We start from the raw sequence: 27497 nt of genomic DNA on the forward strand, positions 1-27497 counted from the left end.
CTAACCACTAAGCTACCAACCTTAGAGCTGACCCTTGGTGTTAGGAACAGCAAAAATAATTAGTAATCACTATAGAGCAGGCAACTATACCTAAAATAACCTGTGTATATTAAAACTGCAAAACGTAAACCTTACACATCACGGCAGGCAAGTGTCCCCATTTTACACATCACGACAGGCAAGAGTCCCCATTTTACACAGTACGGCAGGCAATAGTCCCCCTTTTACATAGTATGGCAGACAAGAGTCCCCATTTTATACATTACTGCAAGCAAGAGTCCCCATTTTACACAGTACGGCAGGCAAGAGCCCCCATTTTACACATTACGGCAGGCAAGAGTCCCCATTTTATACATTACGGCAGGCAAGTGTCCCCATTTTACACAGTACGGCAGGCAAGTGTCCCCATTTTACTCATTACGGCAGGCAATAGTCCCCGTTTTACACATCGCGGCAGGCGAGAGTCCCCATTTTACACATCGCGGCAAGCAAGAGTCCCCATTTTACACAGTATGGCAGGCAAGAGTCCCCATTTTACATAGTACGGCAGGCAAGAGTCCCCATTTTACACATTGTGGCAGGCAAGTATCCCCATTTTACACAGTGCGGAAGGCAAGAGTCCCCATTTTACACAGTACGGCAGGCAAGAGTCCCCCTTTTACATAGTATGGCAGGCAAGAGTCCCCATTTTACACAGTACGGCAGGCAAGAGTCCCCCTTTTACATAGTACGGCAGGCAAGTGTCCCCATTTTACATTACGGCAGGCAATAGTCCCCGTTTTACACATCGCGGCAAGCAAGAGTCCCCATTTTACAAAGTGCAGCAGGCAAGAGTCCCCATTTTACACATCGCGGCAAGCAAGAGTCCCCATTTTACACAGTATGGCAGGCAAGAGTCCCCATTTTACACAGTATGGCAGGCAAGAGTCCCCATTTTACACAGTATGGCAGGCAAGAGTCCCCATTTTACACAGTATGGCAGGCAAGAGTCCCCATTTTACACAGTATGGCAGGCAAGAGTCCCCATTTTACACAGTATGGCAGGCAAGAGTCCCCATTTTACATAGTACGGCAGGCAAGAGTCCCCATTTTACATAGTACGGCAGGCAAGAGTCCCCATTTTACATAGTACGGCAGGCAAGAGTCCCCATTTTACACATTGTGGCAGGCAAGTATCCCCATTTTACACAGTGCGGAAGGCAAGATTCCCCAGTTTACACAGTGCAGCAGGCAAGAGTCCCCATTTTACACATCGCGGCAAGCAAGAGTCCCAATTTTACACAGTATGGCAGGCAAGAGTCCCCATTTTACATAGTACGGCAGGCAAGAGTCCCCATTTTACACATTGTGGCAGGCAAGTATCCCTATTGTACACAGTGCGGAAGGCAAGATTCCCCATTTTACACATTGCGGCAGGCAAGAGTCCCCAGTTTACACATCGCGGCAGGCAAGAGTCCCCATTTTACTCAGTACGGCAGGCAAGAGTCCCCATTTTACTCAGTACGGCAGGCAAGAGTCCCCATTTTACACATTACGGCAGGCAAGAATTCCCATTTTACACAGTACAGCAGGCAATAGTCCCCGTTTTACACATCGCGGCAGGCAAGAGTCCCCATTTTACACTGTGCGGCAGGCAAGAGTCCCCATTTTACACATCGCGGCAAGCAAGAGTCCCCATTTTACACAGTAAGGCAGGCAAGAGTCCCCGTTTTACACATCGCGGCAGGCAAGAGTCCCCATTTTACACAGTGTGGCAGGCAATAGTCCCCGTTTTACACATCGCGGCAGGCAAGAGTCCCCATTTTACACAGTGCAGCAGGCAAGAGTCCCCATTTTACACATCGCGGCAAGCAAGAGTCCCAATTTTACATAGTGCGGCAGGCAAGAGTCCCCATTTTACACATTGTGGCAGGCAAGTATCCCTATTGTACACAGTGCGGAAGGCAAGATTCCCCATTTTACACATTGCGGCAGGCAAGAGTCCCCAGTTTACACATCGCGGCAGGCAAGAGTCCCCATTTTACTCAGTACGGCAGGCAAGAGTCCCCATTTTACTCAGTACGGCAGGCAAGAGTCCCCATTTTACTCAGTACGGCAGGCAAGAGTCCCCATTTTACACAGTACGGCAGGCAAGAATTCCCATTTTACACAGTACGGCAGGCAATAGTCCCCATTTTACACAGTGCGGCAGGCAAGAGTCCCCATTTTACACAGTGCGGCAGGCAAGAGTCCCCATTTTACACATTGCGGCAAGCAAGAGTCCCCATTTTACACAGTATGGCAGGCAAGAGTCCCCATTTTACACAGTACGGCTGGCAAGAGTCCCCATTTTATACATTGTGGCAGGCAAGTGTCCCCATTTTACACAGTGCGGAAGGCAAGATTCACCATTTTACACATTGCGGCAGGCAAGAGTCACCATTTTACACAGTACGGCAGGCAAGAGTCCCCCTTTTACATAGTACACCAGGCAAGAGTCCCCATTTTATACATTACTGCAGGCAAGAGTCCCCATTTTACACAGTACGGCAGGCAAGAGTCCCCATTTTACACATTACGGCAGGCAAGAGTCCCTATTTTACACAGTACGGCAGGCAAGTGTCCCCATTTTACACATTACGCAGGCAAGTGTCCCCATTTTACACATTAGGCTGGCAAGTGTCAAGTAAGGGGGAAGGAAGGGAGAGGGAGGGGGGGGAGAGAGAGACTTACTTACATTTGCAGAGGTTCTTCCCGCTCTTCGGGCCGCCTCTCCCTCCTCGCGCTGGCCGCCTCCTCCTTCTAGCTTGGCTCCCCCTCTCTTGTCATCAGTACTCCACTCGGGGGGTGGAGTTTCACGGAATGACGCGATTGTGTGGTGACGTCATGATGCAACCACGTCATTCCGCGAAACTCCGCCCCAAAGCAGGAGTACTCGGGAAGAGGGAGGAGTGGGAAGCAAGGACCCGCAAAGTGCCGTGGTGGGCACCCCGTGCGGTTGCACGGCTCGCCCGCCGCAAGAAATTGCACTAGTGTGTGCAGTGTGTGTGCAGCCCAGGACTTACTCCTACAGTGCTAAAAGTACTTCCTGATCAAATCAGGAGCTGACGTCAAACACCCTCCCTGGAAACGCTTAGGAACGCCAGCGTTTTCACAGACACACCCTGAAAACGATCAGTTACCACCCACAAACGGCCTCTTCCTGTCAATCACCTTGCAATTGGCTGTGCGATTGGAATTTTAACACAAGCCAGCCACTGTTTGGCGAAACTCATTGTTGTTGGCCGACACGTGGGATACTAACAGCTGGGATTTCATACCTCACTCCTTTTGAAAATTAACCTATGGGGCTGGATCTAATGCGGGTTGCAGGACAAACACTGACATTTTTTTTAAAGCAGCAATTATTCCAGCACTATGAGACAGCAATGCTAACCACTAAGCTACCAACCTTAGAGCTGACCCTTGGTGTTAGGAACAGCAAAAATAATTAGTAATCACTATAGAGCAGGCAACTATACCTAAAATAACCTGTGTATATTAAAACTGCAAAACGTAAACCTTACACATCACGGCAGGCAAGTGTCCCCATTTTACACATCACGACAGGCAAGAGTCCCCATTTTACACAGTACGGCAGGCAATAGTCCCCCTTTTACATAGTATGGCAGACAAGAGTCCCCATTTTATACATTACTGCAAGCAAGAGTCCCCATTTTACACAGTACGGCAGGCAAGAGCCCCCATTTTACACATTACGGCAGGCAAGAGTCCCCGTTTTATACATTACGGCAGGCAAGTGTCCCCATTTTACACAGTACGGCAGGCAAGTGTCCCCATTTTACTCATTACGGCAGGCAATAGTCCCCGTTTTACACATCGCGGCAGGCGAGAGTCCCCATTTTACACATCGCGGCAAGCAAGAGTCCCCATTTTACACAGTATGGCAGGCAAGAGTCCCCATTTTACATAGTACGGCAGGCAAGAGTCCCCATTTTACACATTGTGGCAGGCAAGTATCCCCATTTTACACAGTGCGGAAGGCAAGAGTCCCCATTTTACACAGTACGGCAGGCAAGAGTCCCCCTTTTACATAGTATGGCAGGCAAGAGTCCCCATTTTACACAGTACGGCAGGCAAGAGTCCCCCTTTTACATAGTACGGCAGGCAAGTGTCCCCATTTTACATTACGGCAGGCAATAGTCCCCGTTTTACACATCGCGGCAGGCAAGAGTCCCCATTTTACAAAGTGCAGCAGGCAAGAGTCCCCATTTTACACATCGCGGCAAGCAAGAGTCCCCATTTTACACAGTATGGCAGGCAAGAGTCCCCATTTTACACAGTATGGCAGGCAAGAGTCCCCATTTTACACAGTATGGCAGGCAAGAGTCCCCATTTTACATAGTACGGCAGGCAAGAGTCCCCATTTTACATAGTACGGCAGGCAAGAGTCCCCATTTTACATAGTACGGCAGGCAAGAGTCCCCATTTTACACATTGTGGCAGGCAAGTATCCCCATTTTACACAGTGCGGAAGGCAAGATTCCCCATTTTACACATTGCGGCAGGCAAGAGTCCCCAGTTCACACAGTGCAGCAGGCAAGAGTCCCCATTTTACACATCGCGGCAAGCAAGAGTCCCAATTTTACACAGTATGGCAGGCAAGAGTCCCCATTTTACATAGTACGGCAGGCAAGAGTCCCCATTTTACACATTGTGGCAGGCAAGTATCCCTATTGTACACAGTGCGGAAGGCAAGATTCCCCATTTTACACATTGCGGCAGGCAAGAGTCCCCAGTTTACACATCGCGGCAGGCAAGAGTCCCCATTTTACTCAGTACGGCAGGCAAGAGTCCCCATTTTACTCAGTACGGCAGGCAAGAGTCCCCATTTTACACATTACGGCAGGCAAGAATTCCCATTTTACACAGTACAGCAGGCAATAGTCCCCGTTTTACACATCGCGGCAGGCAAGAGTCCCCATTTTACACTGTGCGGCAGGCAAGAGTCCCCATTTTACACATCGCGGCAAGCAAGAGTCCCCATTTTACACAGTAAGGCAGGCAAGAGTCCCCGTTTTACACATCGCGGCAGGCAAGAGTCCCCATTTTACACAGTGTGGCAGGCAATAGTCCCCGTTTTACACATCGCGGCAGGCAAGAGTCCCCATTTTACACAGTGCAGCAGGCAAGAGTCCCCATTTTACACATCGCGGCAAGCAAGAGTCCCAATTTTACATAGTGCGGCAGGCAAGAGTCCCCATTTTACACATTGTGGCAGGCAAGTATCCCTATTGTACACAGTGCGGAAGGCAAGATTCCCCATTTTACACATTGCGGCAGGCAAGAGTCCCCAGTTTACACATCGCGGCAGGCAAGAGTCCCCATTTTACTCAGTACGGCAGGCAAGAGTCCCCATTTTACTCAGTACGGCAGGCAAGAGTCCCCATTTTACTCAGTACGGCAGGCAAGAGTCCCCATTTTACACAGTACGGCAGGCAAGAATTCCCATTTTACACAGTACGGCAGGCAATAGTCCCCATTTTACACAGTGCGGCAGGCAAGAGTCCCCATTTTACACAGTGCGGCAGGCAAGAGTCCCCATTTTACACATTGCGGCAAGCAAGAGTCCCCATTTTACACAGTATGGCAGGCAAGAGTCCCCATTTTACACAGTACGGCTGGCAAGAGTCCCCATTTTATACATTGTGGCAGGCAAGTGTCCCCATTTTACACAGTGCGGAAGGCAAGATTCACCATTTTACACATTGCGGCAGGCAAGAGTCACCATTTTACACAGTACGGCAGGCAAGAGTCCCCCTTTTACATAGTACAGCAGGCAAGAGTCCCCATTTTATACATTACTGCAGGCAAGAGTCCCCATTTTACACAGTACGGCAGGCAAGAGTCCCCATTTTACACATTACGGCAGGCAAGAGTCCCTATTTTACACAGTACGGCAGGCAAGTGTCCCCATTTTACACATTACGCAGGCAAGTGTCCCCATTTTACACATTAGGCTGGCAAGTGTCAAGTAAGAGGGAAGGAAGGGAGAGGGAGGGGGGGGAGAGAGAGACTTACTTACATTTGCAGAGGTTCTTCCCGCTCTTCGGGCCGCCTCTCCCTCCTCGCGCTGGCCGCCTCCTCCTTCTAGCTTGGCTCCCCCTCTCTTGTCATCAGTACTCCACTCGGGGGGTGGAGTTTCACGGAATGACGCGATTGTGTGGTGACGTCATGATGCAACCACGTCATTCCGCGAAACTCCGCCCCAAAGCAGGAGTACTCGGGAAGAGGGAGGAGTGGGAAGCAAGGACCCGCAAAGTGCCGTGGTGGGCACCCCGTGCGGTTGCACGGCTCGCCCGCCGCAAGAAATTGCACTAGTGTGTGCAGTGTGTGTGCAGCCCAGGACTTACTCCTACAGTGCTAAAAGTACTTCCTGATCAAATCAGGAGCTGACGTCAAACACCCTCCCTGGAAACGCTTAGGAACGCCAGCGTTTTCACAGACACACCCTGAAAACGATCAGTTACCACCCACAAACGGCCTCTTCCTGTCAATCACCTTGCAATTGGCTGTGCGATTGGAATTTTAACACAAGCCAGCCACTGTTTGGCGAAACTCATTGTTGTTGGCCGACACGTGGGATACTAACAGCTGGGATTTCATACCTCACTCCTTTTGAAAATTAACCTATGGGGCTGGATCTAATGCGGGTTGCAGGACAAACACTGACATTTTTTTTAAAGCAGCAATTATTCCAGCACTATGAGACAGCAATGCTAACCACTAAGCTACCAACCTTAGAGCTGACCCTTGGTGTTAGGAACAGCAAAAATAATTAGTAATCACTATAGAGCAGGCAACTATACCTAAAATAACCTGTGTATATTAAAACTGCAAAACGTAAACCTTACACATCACGGCAGGCAAGTGTCCCCATTTTACACATCACGACAGGCAAGAGTTCCCATTTTACACAGTACGGCAGGCAATAGTCCCCATTTTACACAGTGCGGCAGGCAAGAGTCCCCATTTTACACATTGCGGCAAGCAAGAGTCCCCATTTTACACAGTATGGCAGGCAAGAGTCCCCATTTTACACAGTACGGCTGGCAAGAGTCCCCATTTTATACATTGTGGCAGGCAAGTGTCCCCATTTTACACAGTGCGGAAGGCAAGATTCACCATTTTACACATTGCGGCAGGCAAGAGTCACCATTTTACACAGTACGGCAGGCAAGAGTCCCCCTTTTACATAGTACAGCAGGCAAGAGTCCCCATTTTATACATTACTGCAGGCAAGAGTCCCCATTTTACACAGTACGGCAGGCAAGAGTCCCCATTTTACACAGTACGGCAGGCAAGAGTCCCTATTTTACACAGTACGGCAGGCAAGTGTCCCCATTTTACACATTACGCAGGCAAGTGTCCCCATTTTACACATTAGGCTGGCAAGTGTCAAGTAAGGGGGAAGGAAGGGAGAGGGAGGGGGGGGAGAGAGAGACTTACTTACATTTGCAGAGGTTCTTCCCGCTCTTCGGGCCGCCTCTCCCTCCTCGCGCTGGCCGCCTCCTCCTTCTAGCTTGGCTCCCCCTCTCTTGTCATCAGTACTCCACTCGGGGGGTGGAGTTTCACGGAATGACGCGATTGTGTGGTGACGTCATGATGCAACCACGTCATTCCGCGAAACTCCGCCCCAAAGCAGGAGTACTCGGGAAGAGGGAGGAGTGGGAAGCAAGGACCCGCAAAGTGCCGTGGTGGGCACCCCGTGCGGTTGCACGGCTCGCCCGCCGCAAGAAATTGCACTAGTGTGTGCAGTGTGTGTGCAGCCCAGGACTTACTCCTACAGTGCTAAAAGTACTTCCTGATCAAATCAGGAGCTGACGTCAAACACCCTCCCTGGAAACGCTTAGGAACGCCAGCGTTTTCACAGACACACCCTGAAAACGATCAGTTACCACCCACAAACGGCCTCTACCTGTCAATCACCTTGCAATTGGCTGTGCGATCGGAATTTTAACACAAGCCAGCCACTGTTTGGCGAAACTCATTGTTGTTGGCCGACACGTGGGATACTAACAGCTGGGATTTCATACCTCACTCCTTTTGAAAATTAACCTATGGGGCTGGATCTAATGCGGGTTGCAGGACAAACACTGACATTTTTTTTAAAGCAGCAATTATTCCAGCACTATGAGACAGCAATGCTAACCACTAAGCTACCAACCTTAGAGCTGACCCTTGGTGTTAGGAACAGCAAAAATAATTAGTAATCACTATAGAGCAGGCAACTATACCTAAAATAACCTGTGTATATTAAAACTGCAAAACGTAAACCTTACACATCACGGCAGGCAAGTGTCCCCATTTTACACATCACGACAGGCAAGAGTTCCCATTTTACACAGTACGGCAGGCAATAGTCCCCATTTTACACAGTGCGGCAGGCAAGAGTCCCCATTTTACACAGTGCGGCAGGCAAGAGTCCCCATTTTACACATTGCGGCAAGCAAGAGTCCCCATTTTACACAGTATGGCAGGCAAGAGTCCCCATTTTACACAGTACGGCTGGCAAGAGTCCCCATTTTATACATTGTGGCAGGCAAGTGTCCCCATTTTACACAGTGCGGAAGGCAAGATTCACCATTTTACACATTGCGGCAGGCAAGAGTCACCATTTTACACAGTACGGCAGGCAAGAGTCCCCCTTTTACATAGTACAGCAGGCAAGAGTCCCCATTTTATACATTACTGCAGGCAAGAGTCCCCATTTTACACAGTACGGCAGGCAAGAGTCCCCATTTTACACATTACGGCAGGCAAGAGTCCCTATTTTACACAGTACGGCAGGCAAGTGTCCCCATTTTACACATTACGCAGGCAAGTGTCCCCATTTTACACATTAGGCTGGCAAGTGTCAAGTAAGGGGGAAGGAAGGGAGAGGGAGGGGGGGGAGAGAGAGACTTACTTACATTTGCAGAGGTTCTTCCCGCTCTTCGGGCCGCCTCTCCCTCCTCGCGCTGGCCGCCTCCTCCTTCTAGCTTGGCTCCCCCTCTCTTGTCATCAGTACTCCACTCGGGGGGTGGAGTTTCACGGAATGACGCGATTGTGTGGTGACGTCATGATGCAACCACGTCATTCCGCGAAACTCCGCCCCAAAGCAGGAGTACTCGGGAAGAGGGAGGAGTGGGAAGCAAGGACCCGCAAAGTGCCGTGGTGGGCACCCCGTGCGGTTGCACGGCTCGCCCGCCGCAAGAAATTGCACTAGTGTGTGCAGTGTGTGTGCAGCCCAGGACTTACTCCTACAGTGCTAAAAGTACTTCCTGATCAAATCAGGAGCTGACGTCAAACACCCTCCCTGGAAACGCTTAGGAACGCCAGCGTTTTCACAGACACACCCTGAAAACGATCAGTTACCACCCACAAACGGCCTCTACCTGTCAATCACCTTGCAATTGGCTGTGCGATTGGAATTTTAACACAAGCCAGCCACTGTTTGGCGAAACTCATTGTTGTTGGCCGACACGTGGGATACTAACAGCTGGGATTTCATACCTCACTCCTTTTGAAAATTAACCTATGGGGCTGGATCTAATGCGGGTTGCAGGACAAACACTGACATTTTTTTTAAAGCAGCAATTATTCCAGCACTATGAGACAGCAATGCTAACCACTAAGCTACCAACCTTAGAGCTGACCCTTGGTGTTAGGAACAGCAAAAATAATTAGTAATCACTATAGAGCAGGCAACTATACCTAAAATAACCTGTGTATATTAAAACTGCAAAATGTAAACCTTACTTTTGTTTTCTCATTGGGTTTTAAGAAGAAAAAAAAAAGAGGTGTAAAAAGAACAAACAGGGAATGTTAGAGGTCATTGCTGTGGCTGTTTAAGCAGTGAGCAGGCACAGAGCAGCACACAGCAACAAGAAGAACTGTTCAGAAGCAGGCAGCAAGAGTGAGGATGACTCTGTACGGACTCGCCACAGTTTCTATTCTCTCTCTATGGGTGTCGTGGACACCCATAGAGGGGGAATCGCCTACCTTGCTGGCATTGTGCCCCCGTCGGGATCCCGACGAGAGGTATGGTAACCGCATACCATGAGAAATAACCCCTTTAGCACTTGCTGAAGAGGTTATGTCCTCTTTTTGTATTTAACAATCAGCAGTAAGTTTAGCTTACCACTGTTTGTCACTGTATTGCTAGAACAATCCAATGAAAGCATCAGCATTAAGGTACCTATTGACGGCAATGAGGACTGAGCAAAAGCCTTTCCAGCTTCAGGCTGTATTATTAGTACCAGTTATTTATATTGGGGTCATTCCGAGTTGTTCACTCGGTAAATTTCTTTGCATCGTAGCGATTTTCCGCTTAGTGCGCATGCGCAATATCCGCAGTGCGACTGCGCCAAGTAAATGTGCTATGCAGTTAGGAATTTTACTCACGGCTTATTCATCGTTCTGGTGATCGTAATGTGATTGACAGGAAGTGGGTGTTACTGGGCGGAAACTGGCCGTTTTATGGGTGTATGCGAAGAAACGCTACCGTTTCCAGAAAAAACGCAGGAGTGGCCGGAGAAACGGGGGAGTGTCTGGGCGAACGCTGGGTGTGTTTGTGACGTCAAACCAGGAACGACAAGCACTGAACTGATCGCAAATGCTGAGTAAGTCTGAAGCTACTCAGAAACTGCTAAGAGGTGTGTAATCGCAATATTGCGAATACGTCGTTCGCAATTTTAAGATGCTAAGATTCACTCCCAGTAGGCGGTGGCTTAGCGTGAGTAAATCTGCTAAAAGCAGCTTGCGAGCGAACAACTCGGAATGACCTCCATAGTGCACACATTTTTCTGCACTGCCTTACAGAAAATAATTGACCATTCACATCAGTCACTGTCCCAGTTGGGGGTTAATCTAGTCTGTCCTAAACAGATGTACATGTACACACTTGGCTTCATTTTTTTGTCAGGAGCCAATTAACCTCCCAGCATATTTTTGGATTGTGGATGAGGAGAATACACAAACTCCATACAGTTTGGGCCATGGTGGAAATCAAACCCGTGACCTCCACCCCACTCTATATATTACCAAAATCTGAAAACCGTAGGTAACCGGCTTCCGTTATTACCAACATACACCCAAGAAGTGGCAGTCATAAAGAAGTACCATGCACCATATTATTGGGTTTAGTTTGGGATGCCGGGTGTCAGAATACCGGCATCAGCATCCTGACTACCAAAATCCTGATAGATGCCCGCAACTAAACTAACCCTCCCTTCCAGCAGCTTAACCCTAACCCTCCCTTCCAGCAGCTTAACCCTAACACTCCCTTCTGGCAGCCTAACCCTAACCCTCCCTTCCGGCAGCCTAACCCTCCCTTCCAGCAGCTTAACCCTAACCCTCCCTTCCAGCATCTTAACCCTAACCCTCCCTTCCAGCATCTTAACCCTAACCCTCCCTTCCAGCAACTTAACCCTAATCCTCCCTTCCAACAGCCTAACCCTAACCCTCCCTTCCAGCAGCCTAACCCTAACCCTCCCTCTTGCAGCCTAACCCTTCTCCGCATACTTACGTTCGGGATTCCAGATGTTGGGATTGTGGTGTTGGCATTCTGAGAGCTGATCCATTGGGACGCCACCCACATCCCATATTATTCCAAACTAGAATTTTTCAGCATATCATAAATACCCATACACTTAATAAAGGATATATTTTGCTTTGATAAATAATGTGCTATTACTTGTAGTAACAACCAAATGTTGTTGTTGTTTTTTTTTTTTAGTATAATAATATGTTTTTAGGGGTCTATTCATGAAGCAGTGAAAAATGTGGAGAAGTGAGAAGGTGGAGAAGTTGCCCATTGCGACCAATCATATAATTTGCATATTATAAAATTATACAGAGCAGCTGAACGGTCGCCATGGGCAAGTGGTCTCCACTGGATCACTTCTCCACTCTTTTCACTGCTTCATGAATATACTTGCTGACCGCATTGTGCATCACGTGTTCAAGGAGTATAATATACAGAATTCAGCTTCTCTCTGTCTTTTCTATTGCAATCCGAGATCTATAGAGCAGGATATGAAACCATAAAAAGCCACACGTGACACATCCATCTTTTCTACACATATGACCGTCAGCTCATATGACTGTAGGAATCGCGTTGCAACATACAGCAGTCAGATCAGATGTATGTTGCAACGCGGTACCGCCGCCCAGCCCACGGGATCACGTGACTGCTGCCTACTGACAGAGGGGAAGGCGCAGTGAGGAAGCAACAGCAATGAACATTACACTCGTACACTTTGTTTGTGCTTGGACTTAGAGACAGACTGGGACACGCAGGAGCCTGACTGTATAACAAAGTGACATTGAGCGTACTGCAAGATCTGGTAACAAAGAGTCAGTATGAACTTCATACCAAACCTCTCTCCAGGGACCTGGATCCTGCTGGCTGTATTGTGGTTGCTGTTGTTACTGTAAGTATAGAATGTGATATTTATGCTGTACACAACACTATTATATTGAATATACTGTAGCTGACCAAATGTACTTATAATTTACATGGACACTGCAGTTGGACAGACATAGTACACATGATTACACCTTCCAGCATGACTTCTGTTATTATTTGTAATTAGTAGTGTCTACAAGTCGTTGCCAAGTGATATTTCATCAATCAATGATACATTTTTGTCTTTCCCATTATTTTTAGTTCCCTTGTCTGGCTTAATAATATCTTCTGTAGTAAAAAAATAATTTTTATTTTCTTGTTGTTAAACAATTTCTTTAGTCTGTAAACACCTCATTGTAAACCACATTACGTGTCTTATTACTGACATCAGTTGTGAGTATGATTTAATTGGTGGCATTACGGGAAAGACCCACGTATAACCGACCATGTGAGAAGACCCCTATCTGCGCAAGTTCACACCGACAACATTAAAGGACTGGCTGTGCGCTTTGTTTATTGTAATTTAAAACAAGAAATTGTAAGTGCTTAAGTTAAGATGGCAGTAGGTGGATTCAGGGGGAGTGGGGACCACCAAGACATCCCCTAGCCCCCCCCCCCCCCCCCCCCCCCCTGTCATTTAGGAAAATGTTATTTTTTTTTTTAATTCAAGTGCAGCAACACAGTGTACAAAGATGCATGTTGTCATGGGGGAGCGGGAGCAAGGGGACGCCGTTCTTTGTTGTGGAGTGCAGTGCACTGAGCCATCTTATACAGTTAGGCTATCACCTTCATGTCCCTGACTGCTGTGTTGTGGTGGCGGAGCAGGAGGTGGTGCCTGTCAAGACCCTGAGCAGCTAACCAGAAGTCGCAAGATACGAAATGCAGGGGGACATCCAGCACAGGGCTAGTCCGCCCCGCATGCCAGGCTCCCCCCCACAGACGTGCACCCGCCGAGTAGCTCCCTGTCTATGCAGCCTAGATGTGAAGTCAGGCGGCTACCCGACATGTTTTTGACCGCAGTGGCTGCGTGTGACATTATGCAGCTGGCGCGGGCCGCCCCACAAGTGGTCCGGACACGCCTGCATTGTCCGGACTGTGCCCCCCCCCCAATTCCACCGACATGCCCTGCGACCGCCTCTGGCGATCGCACCAGTAAGATATCTTCACATCTCACTGTGTGCTCACATGGCATAGGGCTTCAGCCTGTGATAGCTGCCGCTGCCACGACCAGGTCTGAATTAGGTCCTCAATCCAGTGGAGTATCTATTGCTGTTTGGGAATATATTGCCAATGTCGCAATGGCAGCATATAGCGAGTGGGAGGAGGGGGATGCTAGACCGTGATTCTTTTTTTGCTAAAATATTATGTATATATTTTTAAAAGATGTTCAGTTCAGTAAAAAAAGGCATTTTTTTTTTCATTTTTTAAAAATAAGCATCAGTTAAATGACTAAAGTGTTTTTCCCCCCCTTAAACTGGTCTATGATCAGTTTAAGGAAAAAAAATTTTCTTGGAAAACTATAGATCCCAGTTTGCACTTGCACAGTAGTTCTCCAAGTCCCAAGTGCATGCATGCCCCAGTAGCTAGCAATAGGGTCATGTGGGGACCTGTAGTTCACCATAGGCAAAGTGTGTTTATTTTTATTTTTCATCCACTAGGGGTCACTGGAGTACTCTTGAGATATGGACGGCGTAGCAGAAACAAAGGCACTGAATATTTAAATTTAGAACTCTCCACCCCTCCATATCCCAGAGTACCTCAGTGTACGACCTCAGTGTTTTTCTGTGCTCAAAGCACTAACATCGGCTTGTGGGAGTTCCCACACTTTGTGGAAGATTTTATTAATTTTTCATTTTTACTTTTTATTTTTTACTTTTTTCAATAGCACATCCCTACCCAGTTTCAGGAAAAACATGGGTCCGGGATAGTGCCGCTGCACGGACAGCGCATGGCGTGTCGGTCCTCACAAAGAGCACCCTCACAGCCACAGGCAGCCCACTGCTCCTGCAACAGCTGGACGGAGCTTATACATAGAAGCCCCGTCGCAGCCATGACTAAGATGACTGGAAAGCTGGACGGAGCTTACACATAGAAGCCCCGTCGCAGCCATGACTGGAGAGCTGGACGGAGCTTACACAGAAGAAGCCCCGTCGCAGCCATGACTAAGATCACTGGAGAGCTGGACGGAGCTTACACATAAGAAGCCCCGTCGCAGCCATGATCAGGGATACAAGCAAGGTAGGCTGGGGAACGGGGCGGTCAGCGCAGGCTGCCGCCCCGCTATGTTGGTTTTAATATGCCGCTTCCGCCGCTCATCCGCCCGCCCCAGCCGCTATGTCTGCAAGCTCCATACAGCGCTACGTCGCCCGTCCCAGCCGCCCGGCCGCCCAGCGCCATACGGCCGCAGACGCTCCCTCAGTTCTCAGCACTAAGACGGTGATATCCGGGCCGCCGCTCCGTCCGGCCGCCCAGCACCATCCACCCGCAGATCAGTGCCAGCGCTAAGAGGCTGCAAAAAGGCCTCCCTGCAAGTCTTCCCGGGCTTCCCGCAGAGACGCAGCGTTACAGGGGGGAAGAGGGGCGGTGGAATCTGGCGGTTCACAGCGGCAAGGGTATGTAAAATACCTATATGAACAGCAGCACAGTGTATATGCAGCTATATATATGTGACAGGTATTTATAATGTATTGTTACCTGTCCTGTGAGTTTCACTGTATAATAGGCTATTGAGCCTATATTACTGTCTGTGATTATCACTGTATAATAGGCTATTGAGCCTATATTTAATGTTTGTGATTATCACTGTATAATAGGTTATTCAGCCTATATATTAATGTCTGTTATTTTCACTGTATAATAGGCTAGTGAGCCTATATTATTGCTGTATAATAGGCTATTGAGCCTATATTAATGTCTGTAATTATATTCATAGAGCATGTGTTGTACCCTGCCTGTGATTATCACTGTATAATAGGCTATATTAACACGGAAACAATTGTAACTTGTTCTGTGATTATCAGGGTCAGCATGGCAAAGGGGCCATTTTAACCATGCTTCCTGTTGTTTTCCAGTTTGTAATTCTGGAACATTCCTGCCCTACATCTCTAAGCCACCAGAGGCGCAGGGGTGTTAGTGGGAATTTGGTTCGGGTTTCACATGTGAACTGCTTTTCACATAAAGAATACTCTGGTTTCTCTTCAGATCGAATAAATCTTTCGCCTTTTACTAAAGATTTCCGTGGAGAGGAACAACCATGAGTTTCATATAATTTTTTGATGCCTGGCTAAGGCTGGGCTTAATATGCTTTTAAGCAATAAAAATATATATATGACACATAATAACTTCAATAAGTCGTGTAAGTGTCTGTCCGTTGCCTATTGTGGTGTCTGTCTGCATAGCGAGTTAGGCTCTAGCGCAGACTAAAAATAATTTTAAAGATCCTATGTTAAGCATTGGCAATTCAAATTAAAGGAGCGGTAACATCGGAGTCTCGGAAGTTACTCCGCCAGCTCTAACGAAGGACAGTCTTTCCAAAGGGCCAATTTCCCTTTGGGTACCAGGGTGTTTATTTAACTGGTCTTATAAGTTAATGCACGATTCTATGTCAAATCTCACAGCGATAACTACGAGTGAGAAGGGTACATTACACCAGCACTCAGATAGTGCGGGGTTTTTGACAACATACATTGCTAAAACCCAGTGAGTCAATGTCTCCATTTTTTACAGAGACTGAGTAGACTCTAACCACTATTTAATCGTTTCAACATCTAAATGACGCGATTCGCCATTGGTGAAATCGTCTGTGTCAAACATTATAAAGACCCAAGATACATTTGGGTCACTAGACTCTATGTATGGAAACAATGACGATCACTGTTAATGAGAAGCTGCAGAGTATATCTGTAAAGCTTCTGCTAACGCCGGTTACTTCGATTCTCACTTTTCATCGTCGCTAGTTTCAGCACGACAAGGCCAGAGCTTGCTTGGTCCTAAATTTGATATTCAGCCATTACCGCATCCAGTATCAAAACGGAAATACTTGTGCCGGCGTTTAATCCCTTTAGACTTCAGTTTTTTCAAGGCGGTGGTACAAAAACAGTCACGCCTTGTAACGACAGGACGCTACAGTCAACAAGCCAGTGGCTTGACGACCTCTTAGGCCATCTCCATTTTCCAATTGTGGAAGCGCGTCTTTACACGTTACATTTGCGGGGTTTCCAGACATCAACTCATGGATGTCTCCGCTATTTACAGATTAAAGGACAAGACTGCCTCTGTCGAACGGTTTGGCAGGTTGCCATTTAGTCTCTGCTGGTTTCAGCTGTTTTTATTTCCAGGCATAGTACACCAACAGAGTCAGGGTTACTTATTCCCCTCTGTTTGGGGTAACAAAACCAGACAGCTCCGTCGCAGTCTCAATCAGCAAGTCACTTACTGCAGTTTGAAAATGGATTTTCTGCAGTTAGTATTTGCGTATTTGGAGCCACAAAATTGCATAATTGCACTTGATCTTCACAAGGCGTATTTACCCATTCCGGTTTGGTCATCACAGGTTCTCACATTCGTGTGGTCATACAGCCTCGTGTATCTGGCTCCCCCATTTTCCGCTGCTCTCTCCGTTGCTAAAACGGATCATAAGACAGTTCGTCACAGTCATACTAGTGATATCTCATGGGTTTCGGAGAGCTTGCTTCTCGAATCTCCAAGGAATACTTGCACACGATCTTGGCCCGCTCATAATACGTCCAACCTGTTACAACAGGGACCGTTCTGTTACCCTTATTTACCTATGTACCGCGGCTGCAGTTGACGGGGTGGGGGTTCAGACCGCCCTCTTAAGAAAAGAAATAGGGCATTACAGTATCGGTTATACCAACCATGTTACGAGCTAGGAAGCCGTTTACGGCAGCTCATTATTACAAAATTTGGTATGCCTATATAGGTGGGTGTGAAGCTCGGAAGTTTCCGACATCATCTTTCAAGTTACCCGTATTCTGTTATTTTACAGACGGGGTGGTATGGAGAACTGAGTTTATCTGCACTGAGAGTGCAGGTATCTGTGTGGTCAACTTAGTTTCAAAGACGTTTGACTCTATTGCGTCAGTACACACCTTTTCTACAAGGTGTCATCAAATGCAGCCTCCATTTATCCCACCTACAGCGCCATGCGACTTGAGGCTGGGTTCAGATTTCTTACAGTTTTCATATTTTGAACCCTTACAACAAATGGGGATTAAGTTTCTCACTTGGAAAACGTTTTCTTCTAGCCTTAGCTTCGGCAAGGGTTTTGTTTTCATATTTGGGTGCCTTGTATTCCAAGCCACCGTATTTGAGTTTTCTCATGACAAAGCAGAACTTCGGACGAATTCCGATTTCTTATTCTTCACATCAATAAACCAATAGTGGTTCCTGTGTTGACAGCACATTCTAGAATTCTGAATGTGGTACACGCATTACGCGTCTATATGTCCCGAACGTCTACAGTACGGGATACGGATACGTTGTTTGTTCTCTATAATGCGGCCAACTGGGGTTAGCCAGTTTCTCAGCTGACATTATCCAGTTGGATCAAAATGACTACAAGTCAGGCTTACTTGAAGGCTAAGTTACAGTCGCCTTCGTCAGTAATAGCTCATTCCACAGGTTCTGTGTGAATGTCAGGACCAGCTGGTCGTGGAGCGTCTACGACGCGGCTACATAGCCTTCAGTGCACACGGTTGTGCGCGTTTACACGTTATTAAACGGTTGCGGCATCAGCATCTAGCTTTGGCTGCCTACTGTTACAAGTGTCAAACAGCTCTCCCGCCCACAAGGGAAGCTTTGGTACGTCCCAAGAGTACTCCAGTGACCCCTAGTGGATGAAAAAGAAAATAGGATTTTGGTACTTACCAGGTAAATCCTTTTCTTTGAATCCATAGGGGGCACTGGACGCCCACCCAGAGCAGTTTTACCTGGGTTGTGTTAAGCTCACAGGAGCTTAGGGTAACACATTTTACCTGGTTTGTATTAAGCTCAAAGGAGCTTATGGTAACACATTTTCACCGATTGGATCAAATTATAAAGGTCTATCGGTTATGGTGTCAACTGTTTAGTTGACAGTAACGTTATGGGTCAACTTTGTTGTTGTCCGTTATGTTATAGGAATTCTCCATTGTCAACCTCTCTATAGTAGTTCGCTCAGTAAAAACACTGAGGTCGTACACTGAGGTACTCTGGGATATGGAGGGGTGGAGAGTTCTAAATTTAAATATTCAGTGCCTTTGTTTCTGCTATGCCGTCCATATCTCAAGAGTACTCCAGTGCCCCCTATGGATTCAAAGAAAAGGATTTACCTGGTAAGTACCAAAATCCTATTATTTCACTGTTATCCGGCACCCACTGGACATCAGGGGGTAAATTTACTAAGATGAGAGTTCTATTTAAGATGGGATGTTGCCCATAGCAACCAATCAGATTCCAGGTATTATCTTCTAGAAGGTGTTAGATAAATGAGAAATAGAATCTGATTGGTTACTATGGGCAACATCCCATCTTAAATAGAACTCCCATCTTAGGAAATTTCCCCCCAGGTGAGGCATATAAGCCCTACTGCTGTTGGCACTAGGGCTGGCTAAACTCAGGGGGAAGCCCACATGTATTTTTGCAACCCCTAGGGTTCTCTTGTTACTGTGCCAGTCACAATTATGTGTACTGTATGTAGCGTAGCTTTGATTTTCCCATCATCAGACCACTGGAGTAGGATAGTGCAGAGTGACATGTAAAATAAGCTGGGTCGAACACTTGTGAAATTGATCCTGGGAGAACACTGGATATCACGGTTACGAGGTTGTTACCCATGTCCACATTAGGGACAACATAATAGATGTCCACAAGTTATCAGAGAAAGGTCTATGTGACTGACTCCACTCACTTACAATTCCATATAAGCTAAGCCTCTAAATTATTATTATCCTTTATATGGCGCCACAGGTGATCCGCAGTGCCCAGTTACAGAGTATATAAACAAGTAAGCAAAACAGGTAATCATTGACGTCACTGAGCGATATTGTTTGCATATTGCTCAGTATGTACGCACTGCCGACGACCGGCAGGGAAGGGAACACAACAGGCGACGTCGCTCATAGAGCACATGTGTAGTGTGTAGCACATGGGTAGTGTGTACCCACCTTTACAGTTGAAGACATTATAGGACAAGTACAGGGTATGTAAACATACAGTAGCTGCATCAGCAGACGACACTGAAATAAGTATCAGGGTGGCAGAAAATCAAGGAAAAGCACATGAGGGGAAAGGACCCTGCTCGTGAGAGCTTACATTCCAAATGTGATGGAGACAATAACGCATGTTGTTTGTTACTACCTATTGTGTCATTCTTACAGCTATGGTATATTACCATATGGAATATTCAAGAAGTTGGGAGTTCCTGGACCTACTCCGTTACCATTTGTTGGAACATTTTTGGGATATAGAAAAGTAAGTATGTTATGTTATTGTTGACAAATTTGATGTCACTGTAAAATGACGTATTAATGGTGAATTGTGCCACTGTATTAAGCTTTTGACATTTTTTTTTACTGCTTTTAGTGTTATTAATAAGCACTGCTGTATCCTAGAGCACTGCACCATAGTGAAACAAAGGAAACATATGTTGACTATAATGCTGAATTATAAAATAAGCTTGAAATGTCCGGAGACTGTGTAGAGACTTTATACAAAACAGTGGAAAATATTAGAAAGATATTATGCGTTTGACTTGCGGTGGCCACAAGTTAGTTTTTGAAATGGCTCTAGTATGTTTTTTGTACTGTGCATGCTCTGGTGCCGAGTGCACACATCTTTATACCATGTATAGGGTACTGATGATGATGGGTATCAAAACAAGGGCCTAATTCAGACCTTATCGCAGCAGCAAACTCATACTTACCTACTTTCTGGCAGCTCCCTCTTTTTTTTGGCATTAACAGGCGCTGGTCACTTTCATTTGATTTTATACACACACACACACACACACACACACACACACACACACTTCAAGATATAGCCGCACTCATATAATTAGTAAGCAACTGCGTGATGCTCCAAAAAGGATCATTCAATAAACCGAATATAGATGGGCACTCAATATCCAAAAAATTACATTAAATTAAAGAAAAAAAGTCTCTTTATTTACTCACAGACCTTAGAAAAGTGCAAATATGCGTATATATTGTCGACGTGACATTTAGGTCCACAGGACCATCATCAGGACCAGCAGCGATGCATCCTATCACCAAAGCAGCAAAAGAGCAGACTGAAGCACCATCACCACCAACACACACATATATACCATCATCAATCACCCAGAATTCTCTGTCTCAACAACTAATGCATCATGGGATATCAAATTTGGCAACATATCTAATAAGTATTTATAAATCACTACCAACCAGCACAGTAACAACAATAGTGTCAGCGCAAACGCGCTGTACCCATGCATGTCCAACATAGTATAAAATGCTAGCTAAAAGCACAAAAATGTATTAATTGGCCACGGCCGGAGATGGCCGAATCCGAAAGTAAAGCCGTGGAAAGCATCCGGAAGCATCATGCGTTCCACAGCTAGACCGCGCACAACAACAGCACCACGGCGCTATCAATCCCTGGCTATAAATAGCCGCAACCGGAAGTATTAAAGTAACCCAGCAACAGGGTGGAACGCAACCGGAAGTTCCAAATCGGAAAATATATATTCAGTCCCACAATACTAATGGCGGTGGTCCGGATCTCCCGCATATATCCACAGCAGTATATAATAATTACCACACATACATATGTTAGGAAGTATATCAATCATTGATCAATATTAGGTTGAGAGACAGGGAACCCCAGACTTGGTACATGGCATATTAGAATATTGACACACTACAAAAAAACATACAATCAAAAATATATACCATAAAGCTAAAAATATGGTCCATACACATAACATAACTAAATGCCATATGTAGAGATCCTAACATAATAAATAATCAAAAAGGATTATTTTATATATTTTTAGAAATCAAACATAATTAAAAAGTGATCACAAATTGATCAAAAAAATTAGTCAATCCACACCCTCTGCAGCGCAAAAACTTTATACCTTTTCTCAATAACAGAACCTTCTATTTCTCACTTTTTCAGTGTATATCTACAGAGCCTTAATGCTCTTTGATTACTCCCCTGATACTGGGAATTGGTCTATACTTTCAAAAAATTATTTTGTATCAATAAGGCACATTAATAAAGGAAACAGTATATTTGAGTGTAGTTCTACTAATAATCTGAAAGTATTAAAAATTACAAATGTGATACATGAAAACTGTTGAAAGTGGGGTGTGGTACTGTGCAGACTCCAGTCTTCCTGTTCTGCAGGGTTCCTTCATGACCTATCCCAAAATGGATGACAATATCTCTACTGAGCATGTGCATGGGCCATCTTCTTACTGTGAATAGTGACACATTGGGTAACCGAAGTCTCCTACTTAGCTTCTGAGAAAACTATTTCCATTTGTTGTTTTTTTCAAAGATAAATCTAAAAATATATTTAGTGTCCGCATTTAATTTTTTTTAATGAGATGTATTATTGCAGTACATGTCCAGTTTTTGTGTTTTGAAGACCATTTTGCAACAGGCTTCAAAAATCATGCTTCCACTAATGGGTTTTCCCCACTAAAAAGAGTAGGTAAATGGATATATAGGGATGTAGAATAATTATTTCAGTGAACTCATGTCAACTCCCAATTTCCGCATGTTTTACTTTTTATTTTCATTTTTTTAAATATTTTTTTTTCTGATCGAACAAAAGGAAAATGTATTAGTAGTTTAATATTCTAAAAATAAATAAGGTTCAGACGGAATTACAGGTCTAAAGGGTAAACTCAAAGGTTAAACTCCACTGCTAGTGTCAGACCAGAGGTGATTATATCTGTAAATAATGCATAAAAAAAAAGAAAAAGAATTGGAAAGACATAGCGATCAAGTCTAACTGGATGTCAGGGCAATAACTTTCTGAGTCCGCTAGTAAAGATATTCACAATTGTATGTTTATTGCTCTATGTAGAAGCATTTTTCTCTGCCAGTCAGATTTAAAAATAGTTGAGCTTATTAAATTTACCTCAAAATAAAAATGTACTGTTCTAGCAAACCATAGAATACTAATATGGGATCTGCTATCCAGAAGCATGCTTTCCAAAAAGTTAAGAAACCAGAAAGATAAAAAGTATTGCATGTGATAACGTTAAACTGGACATACAGTATACAATTATCTGGCAGATAATCTGTAAATTAGTTTTTATGTATTTATTTTTGCAGGGTGTGGTCCAGTATGATATGGAATGCAACAAGAAATATGGAAAATTATGGGGGTAAGCATAAAGTCCCCAAACCTGATATTTTGTTATTAAGCTTTGGGTTTTGTAATATTTATGCTCAATGCAAAAGTGTAAGCACAGGTTTGAATAAGTGCTCAGTAAATGTAGATATTTTATCAGTATTCATTCTGATGTTTGTTGTGTTGCAGCCTCTACGATGGCAGACAACCAGTGCTTGCAATTCTAGATCCAGCTATAATTAAGTCCATTCTAGTGAAAGATTGTTACACTAACTTCCTGAACAGACGGGTAAGCTGACCCTAGCGGTACTGGCCAAAATTCATCGGGAACCATTTATTACACACAATAATTTGTTCCACATTATGTAAATTGTACTTTGCTGATATATGTTATTGGTACTCATTGTCAATAGTCCTCCAGTACTATAAGAGTTTGTTTAAATGAGCTTAATGGAAAATATAAGACAAATTAAAGACTTTCCATTGCTATAGGAAACATCTACTTAATTTACACAGTCAACATCATGTTTAACAGCTGGGTTTTAAAGTGATGAAGGGTATCTGTGTAAATAGGTTGTTGGGCTCAAACAGACACGGGGATATTCAATTAAGTGCTGTTTTTTCAACCACAAATTCGACACAGGGTATTCCATTTCGTCCATGCTGTTTAATTATTATTATTATTTTTTGACGAATCGGCATGGATGAAAATTGTGCTAAATATGGTCAAAAAACGACAGAGAATTAGCCAAAACGTGTATCAACAGTCGAAAAAATGGCACGGGCGTTGAATAGGTCGAATGTAAATTCTACCTAAAGATGGGCGAAAAGAGAAAATGGCACTAATTGAATACCCCCTTAGAGTGGAAAATGTAATGGAGCATGGCTGCTAAAATAACCAATTTTCTGTTCTAACATGTGGGATTTATTAAAGGCAAAATTGCCTTAAAACTGTGGTTTTCATATAGGACTCACTGCAACTTGTCACCGTATTTGGGCCCTCATTTCGAGTTGATCGCTCGCTTGCTGCTTTTAGCAGCAGTGCAAACGCTAAGCCGCCGCCCTCTGGGAGTGTATCTTAGTATCTTAGCTTAGCAGAAGTGCAAACGAAAGGTTAGCAGAACAGTGTTGATTTTTTTTCAAGCAGTTTCAGAGTAGCTGCAGACCTACTCCTTCCTTGCGATCACTTCCGTCTGTTTAGTTCCTGCTTTGACGTCACAAACACGCCCTGCGTTCGGCCAGTGACTCCCCCGTTTCCCCAGGCATGCCTGCGTTTTTACCTGACACGCCTGCGTTTTTTAGCACACTCCCGGAAACCGGTCAGTTACCACCCAGAAACACCCACTTCCTTTCAATCACTCACCGATCAACAGAGCGACGGAAAAGAGTCAGTCGACCTTGTGGGAAACTGCATAGTTTTTTGTGAAACTACTTCGCGCGTGCGCACTGCGGCCCGTACGCATGTGCAGAAATGCCGATTTTTAGCCTGATCGCTGTACTGCGAAAAACGGCAGCTAGCGATCAACTCGGAATGACCCCCTTTATTTCCATAATGGAAGCAAACAATGCAAAATTAGTAAATCTCTGGTGAACATACCAACTAATAGTCAGACAGCCAATCAGAGAGATCTCTTATCTGTGATGAGTTTCACTAATTACACATTGGGTGCTCACAATGAGCTCTCGATTCTGTCCATAATGATTTTTATTTTAAGCTCCATAAGTATTAATTTGGACCCCAAAAATAAGAAAAAAATTATAATTTGGAGGTATCTAAAGAGGTGGGAAATAATAGTTATTTATTTTACTAAATGAGGTTTAAAGGGTTTCTTAAAAATGTTGTGTTACTATGCTACCTCTTTATGCAATCCTTTAGAAATGTTAGTAAAGCAAGAGCATTATACCCAAGTTTAATAACAGGAGAGCACTTGAAAGAGCCAGGGGCCTATAAGTGTGGTGTGCTATGATCTTTAGAGCCATTTATTATCTTTTTTTTTGTTAAATATAATTATCCTTCTTATGTTCGCAAAAATGTATGCAGGGATAGCGGTTGAGAGTAAACACTGGGGGTCATTCCGAGATGATCGTAGCTGTGCTAAATTTAGCACAGCTGTGATAATTCACACTGACATGTGGGGGGACACCCAGCACAGGGCTATCCCGCCCCGCAAGTCAGTGCCAGCCCCCACCCCGCAGAAGTGCAAAGGCATCCCCCCCATTTGGTCCGGCCACGCCTGCGTTTGCCAGACTGCGCCCACGAAACGGTGGCCAAATGCTGCAGTTCCGCCCCTCCCCCCCAGTGACCGCCTCTGCCTGTCAATCAGGCAGAGACGATCGTAACGGCCCGATGGCCTTCGGCCATCTGGCATGCGCTGGCGCATGCACAGTTCTGTTCCGATTGCACCGCTGCGATAAACTGCAGCATGCGATCGGGTCAGAATGACCCCCTATATACTGTAAAATCATATGGAAACTGCATTTTCTGTATGATTTGTGGCAAATAGGGTAGTTTGTCTTATAAATGTGCGCTAGGGTCCGCTTCACGTGATTGGCAAAGCTAAGGATGAGCTATGTGACAAACATGGTAGTTTGTCCGAGTCTCTTATGAGAGAGACTAATGCTTTCTGTGACAAGGTTAATTCCTCACATATCCCTGCACAGCTGCACAGGTGAATCACTTAGGTGGGACTGATTAGCAAGTGAATGCTGGGAGGAAGTATAAGTACTGATTTTGTGTCTGGGGCGGGGCGACCAAACTCCAGTTACTGATTGGTGACAAGCCAGGAAACCTCTGTGTCTAGTCAGTGACGGGGTAGCAGGAATACTTTGCTGATGTGACAATGTAACCAATGCTGACACTGTATGTGCCATCCTGACAATCCTGAATAAATGACAATAAATTGGTTCAGCAAGATGTGTGTGGACATACTAACATATGCGATCAACACCGCAATGCAGTGACTGAGGCCCCCCGCGATACCCGTGAGGTGGTGTGCGGGGGGTCTCAGTCACCTCCCTGGGCTCTCCTTCTCCTCCGCTTCCGGGAACAAGGCAGCAGGCTGTCCCCAGCGCCTCCTCCTCCCCCCTGCAGCCGGAAGGACCTCCAACTGCGTTGCTATGGTAAGGAGGAGTTTACCTTCCGGGTCCAGGCTGCCTGGAGGAAGGTATGCCGGGGGGAGGGGGGTCGGCATCTGCGGCAGGGGGGCGGCTGAGACAGCGGGTTGCGGCGGCCGGCGATACCTTGGGCGGCGAAAACCCGGTGGCCGGCTCTTAGTACATTTGAAAATGCAGTAAAACTCCTGAAAATGTCGGTTTTACCGCATTTTTTCCTTAGTACATCCCGCCCTTAATGAGACTAGAGAACTAATGGCACTAACTAATTTAGGAACACATTTAAAGAGGGTTGGTGAAATTTTCTAACATGACTATTACTATAAGATCATATGTTAATATTTCCATTAGCTGTAACATTATGGGAGGAATCCAATTAGCAGCGATTGATTACCATGGGCTAATTGTTACCCCGGGGTTATTCAATTATTGCCGAAACCTGCATCCATCGGGGACTTTTTTTTTTAACTTCCTGAATCTGTCGGGGGAAAAAATCCCTCCCTACAAATACCACTGTATACATGTGTCATAAAGAATCTTTCTTTCTACCATAAATGGATTGGAACTTCACACATTTTTTACACCAGTGATTTCTATAAGTTCCTTAAAACACATAAAACACAAATACTATAATGCAGATGGTATGAACTTTATGATCTTTGCAAGAATTCAAGCAATTGTTCGGACTCCTATCAGAAGTGATGGTCTACTATTATTGTAGACCAGCGGTGGCCAATCCGCGGCTCTTTCATCAGCCGTATGCTGCTCGGCCAGCTCCTGGCCACCGCTGCCTGGCACATACACTTGTCTCCAGCGGCGGTGTCACTCTTCAATTCAGCGCCGGTCCATGAGCCAATCAGAGCTCGCGGACCAGCAGCTAAGGCTACCGTACCCCAAGCTTTGATTGGCTCACTGACCGGTGCCTAATTGAAGAGAGACACCGCCGCCGGAGAGTGAGGGTCAGGAGAAGCGTACGCTGCGCTCTCCTTCCCTCACAGAAAGCAGCGCGGTGAGCAGCACGGGGAAGGTGGGGGGCATGTATATCTGGCACTGGGGGGACATGTATATCTGGTACTGGGGGGGCATGTATATCTGGCACTGTGGGGGCATGTATATCTGGCACTGGGGGGGCATGTATATCTGGCACTGTGGGGGCATGTATATCTGGCACTGTGGGGACATGTATATCTGGCACTGGGGGGACATGTATATCTGGCACTGGGGGGACATGTATATCTGGCACTGGGGACAGAGCTGGCACTGTGTGGGGACATGTATATCTGGCACAGGGGGCAGAGCTGGCACGGGGGGCATAGCTGTCCCTGTGGGGACACTGGCATTGGGGGGCATAGCTGGCACTGGGGGGACATGTATATCTGGCACTGGGGGGACATGTATATCTGGCACTGGGGGACATGTATATCTGGCTCTGGGGGCATAGCTGGCACTGTCGGAACATGTGTATATGGCACTGGGGGCATATCTGGCACTGGGGGCATATCTGGCACTGTGGGGACATGTGTATCTGGCACTGTGAGAATATATGTATCTGGCACTGTGAGGCATATGTGTATCTGCCACTGTGGGGACATATGTGTATCTGGC

At 45.9% G+C, this 27497-nt stretch overlaps 1 protein-coding gene and 1 non-coding gene across 2 annotated transcripts in view; both read left to right on the top strand.

Moving 5' to 3' along the window:
* Positions 1-12082: 12082 nt before the first annotated feature.
* The window catches only part of LOC134909715 (cytochrome P450 3A9-like), a 78400-nt gene continuing 62985 nt past the window's right edge, over positions 12083-27497 (top strand). The window contains exons 1-4 of the mRNA XM_063916909.1: positions 12083-12455; positions 19810-19903; positions 22763-22815; positions 22971-23070. Of these exons, the coding sequence (XP_063772979.1) occupies positions 12385-12455; positions 19810-19903; positions 22763-22815; positions 22971-23070 (318 nt within the window). The 5' untranslated portion in view covers positions 12083-12384. The remainder of the gene's footprint in view (positions 12456-19809; positions 19904-22762; positions 22816-22970; positions 23071-27497) is intronic.
* On the top strand, positions 15612-15726 carry LOC134913288 (U5 spliceosomal RNA). Its single transcript, XR_010177066.1, has one exon. It is a non-coding gene; the product is annotated as a U5 spliceosomal RNA (small nuclear RNA).

Source organism: Pseudophryne corroboree, chromosome 4 (assembly GCF_028390025.1).
Source record: "Pseudophryne corroboree isolate aPseCor3 chromosome 4, aPseCor3.hap2, whole genome shotgun sequence".
Taxonomy (NCBI): Eukaryota; Metazoa; Chordata; class Amphibia; order Anura; family Myobatrachidae; genus Pseudophryne; species Pseudophryne corroboree.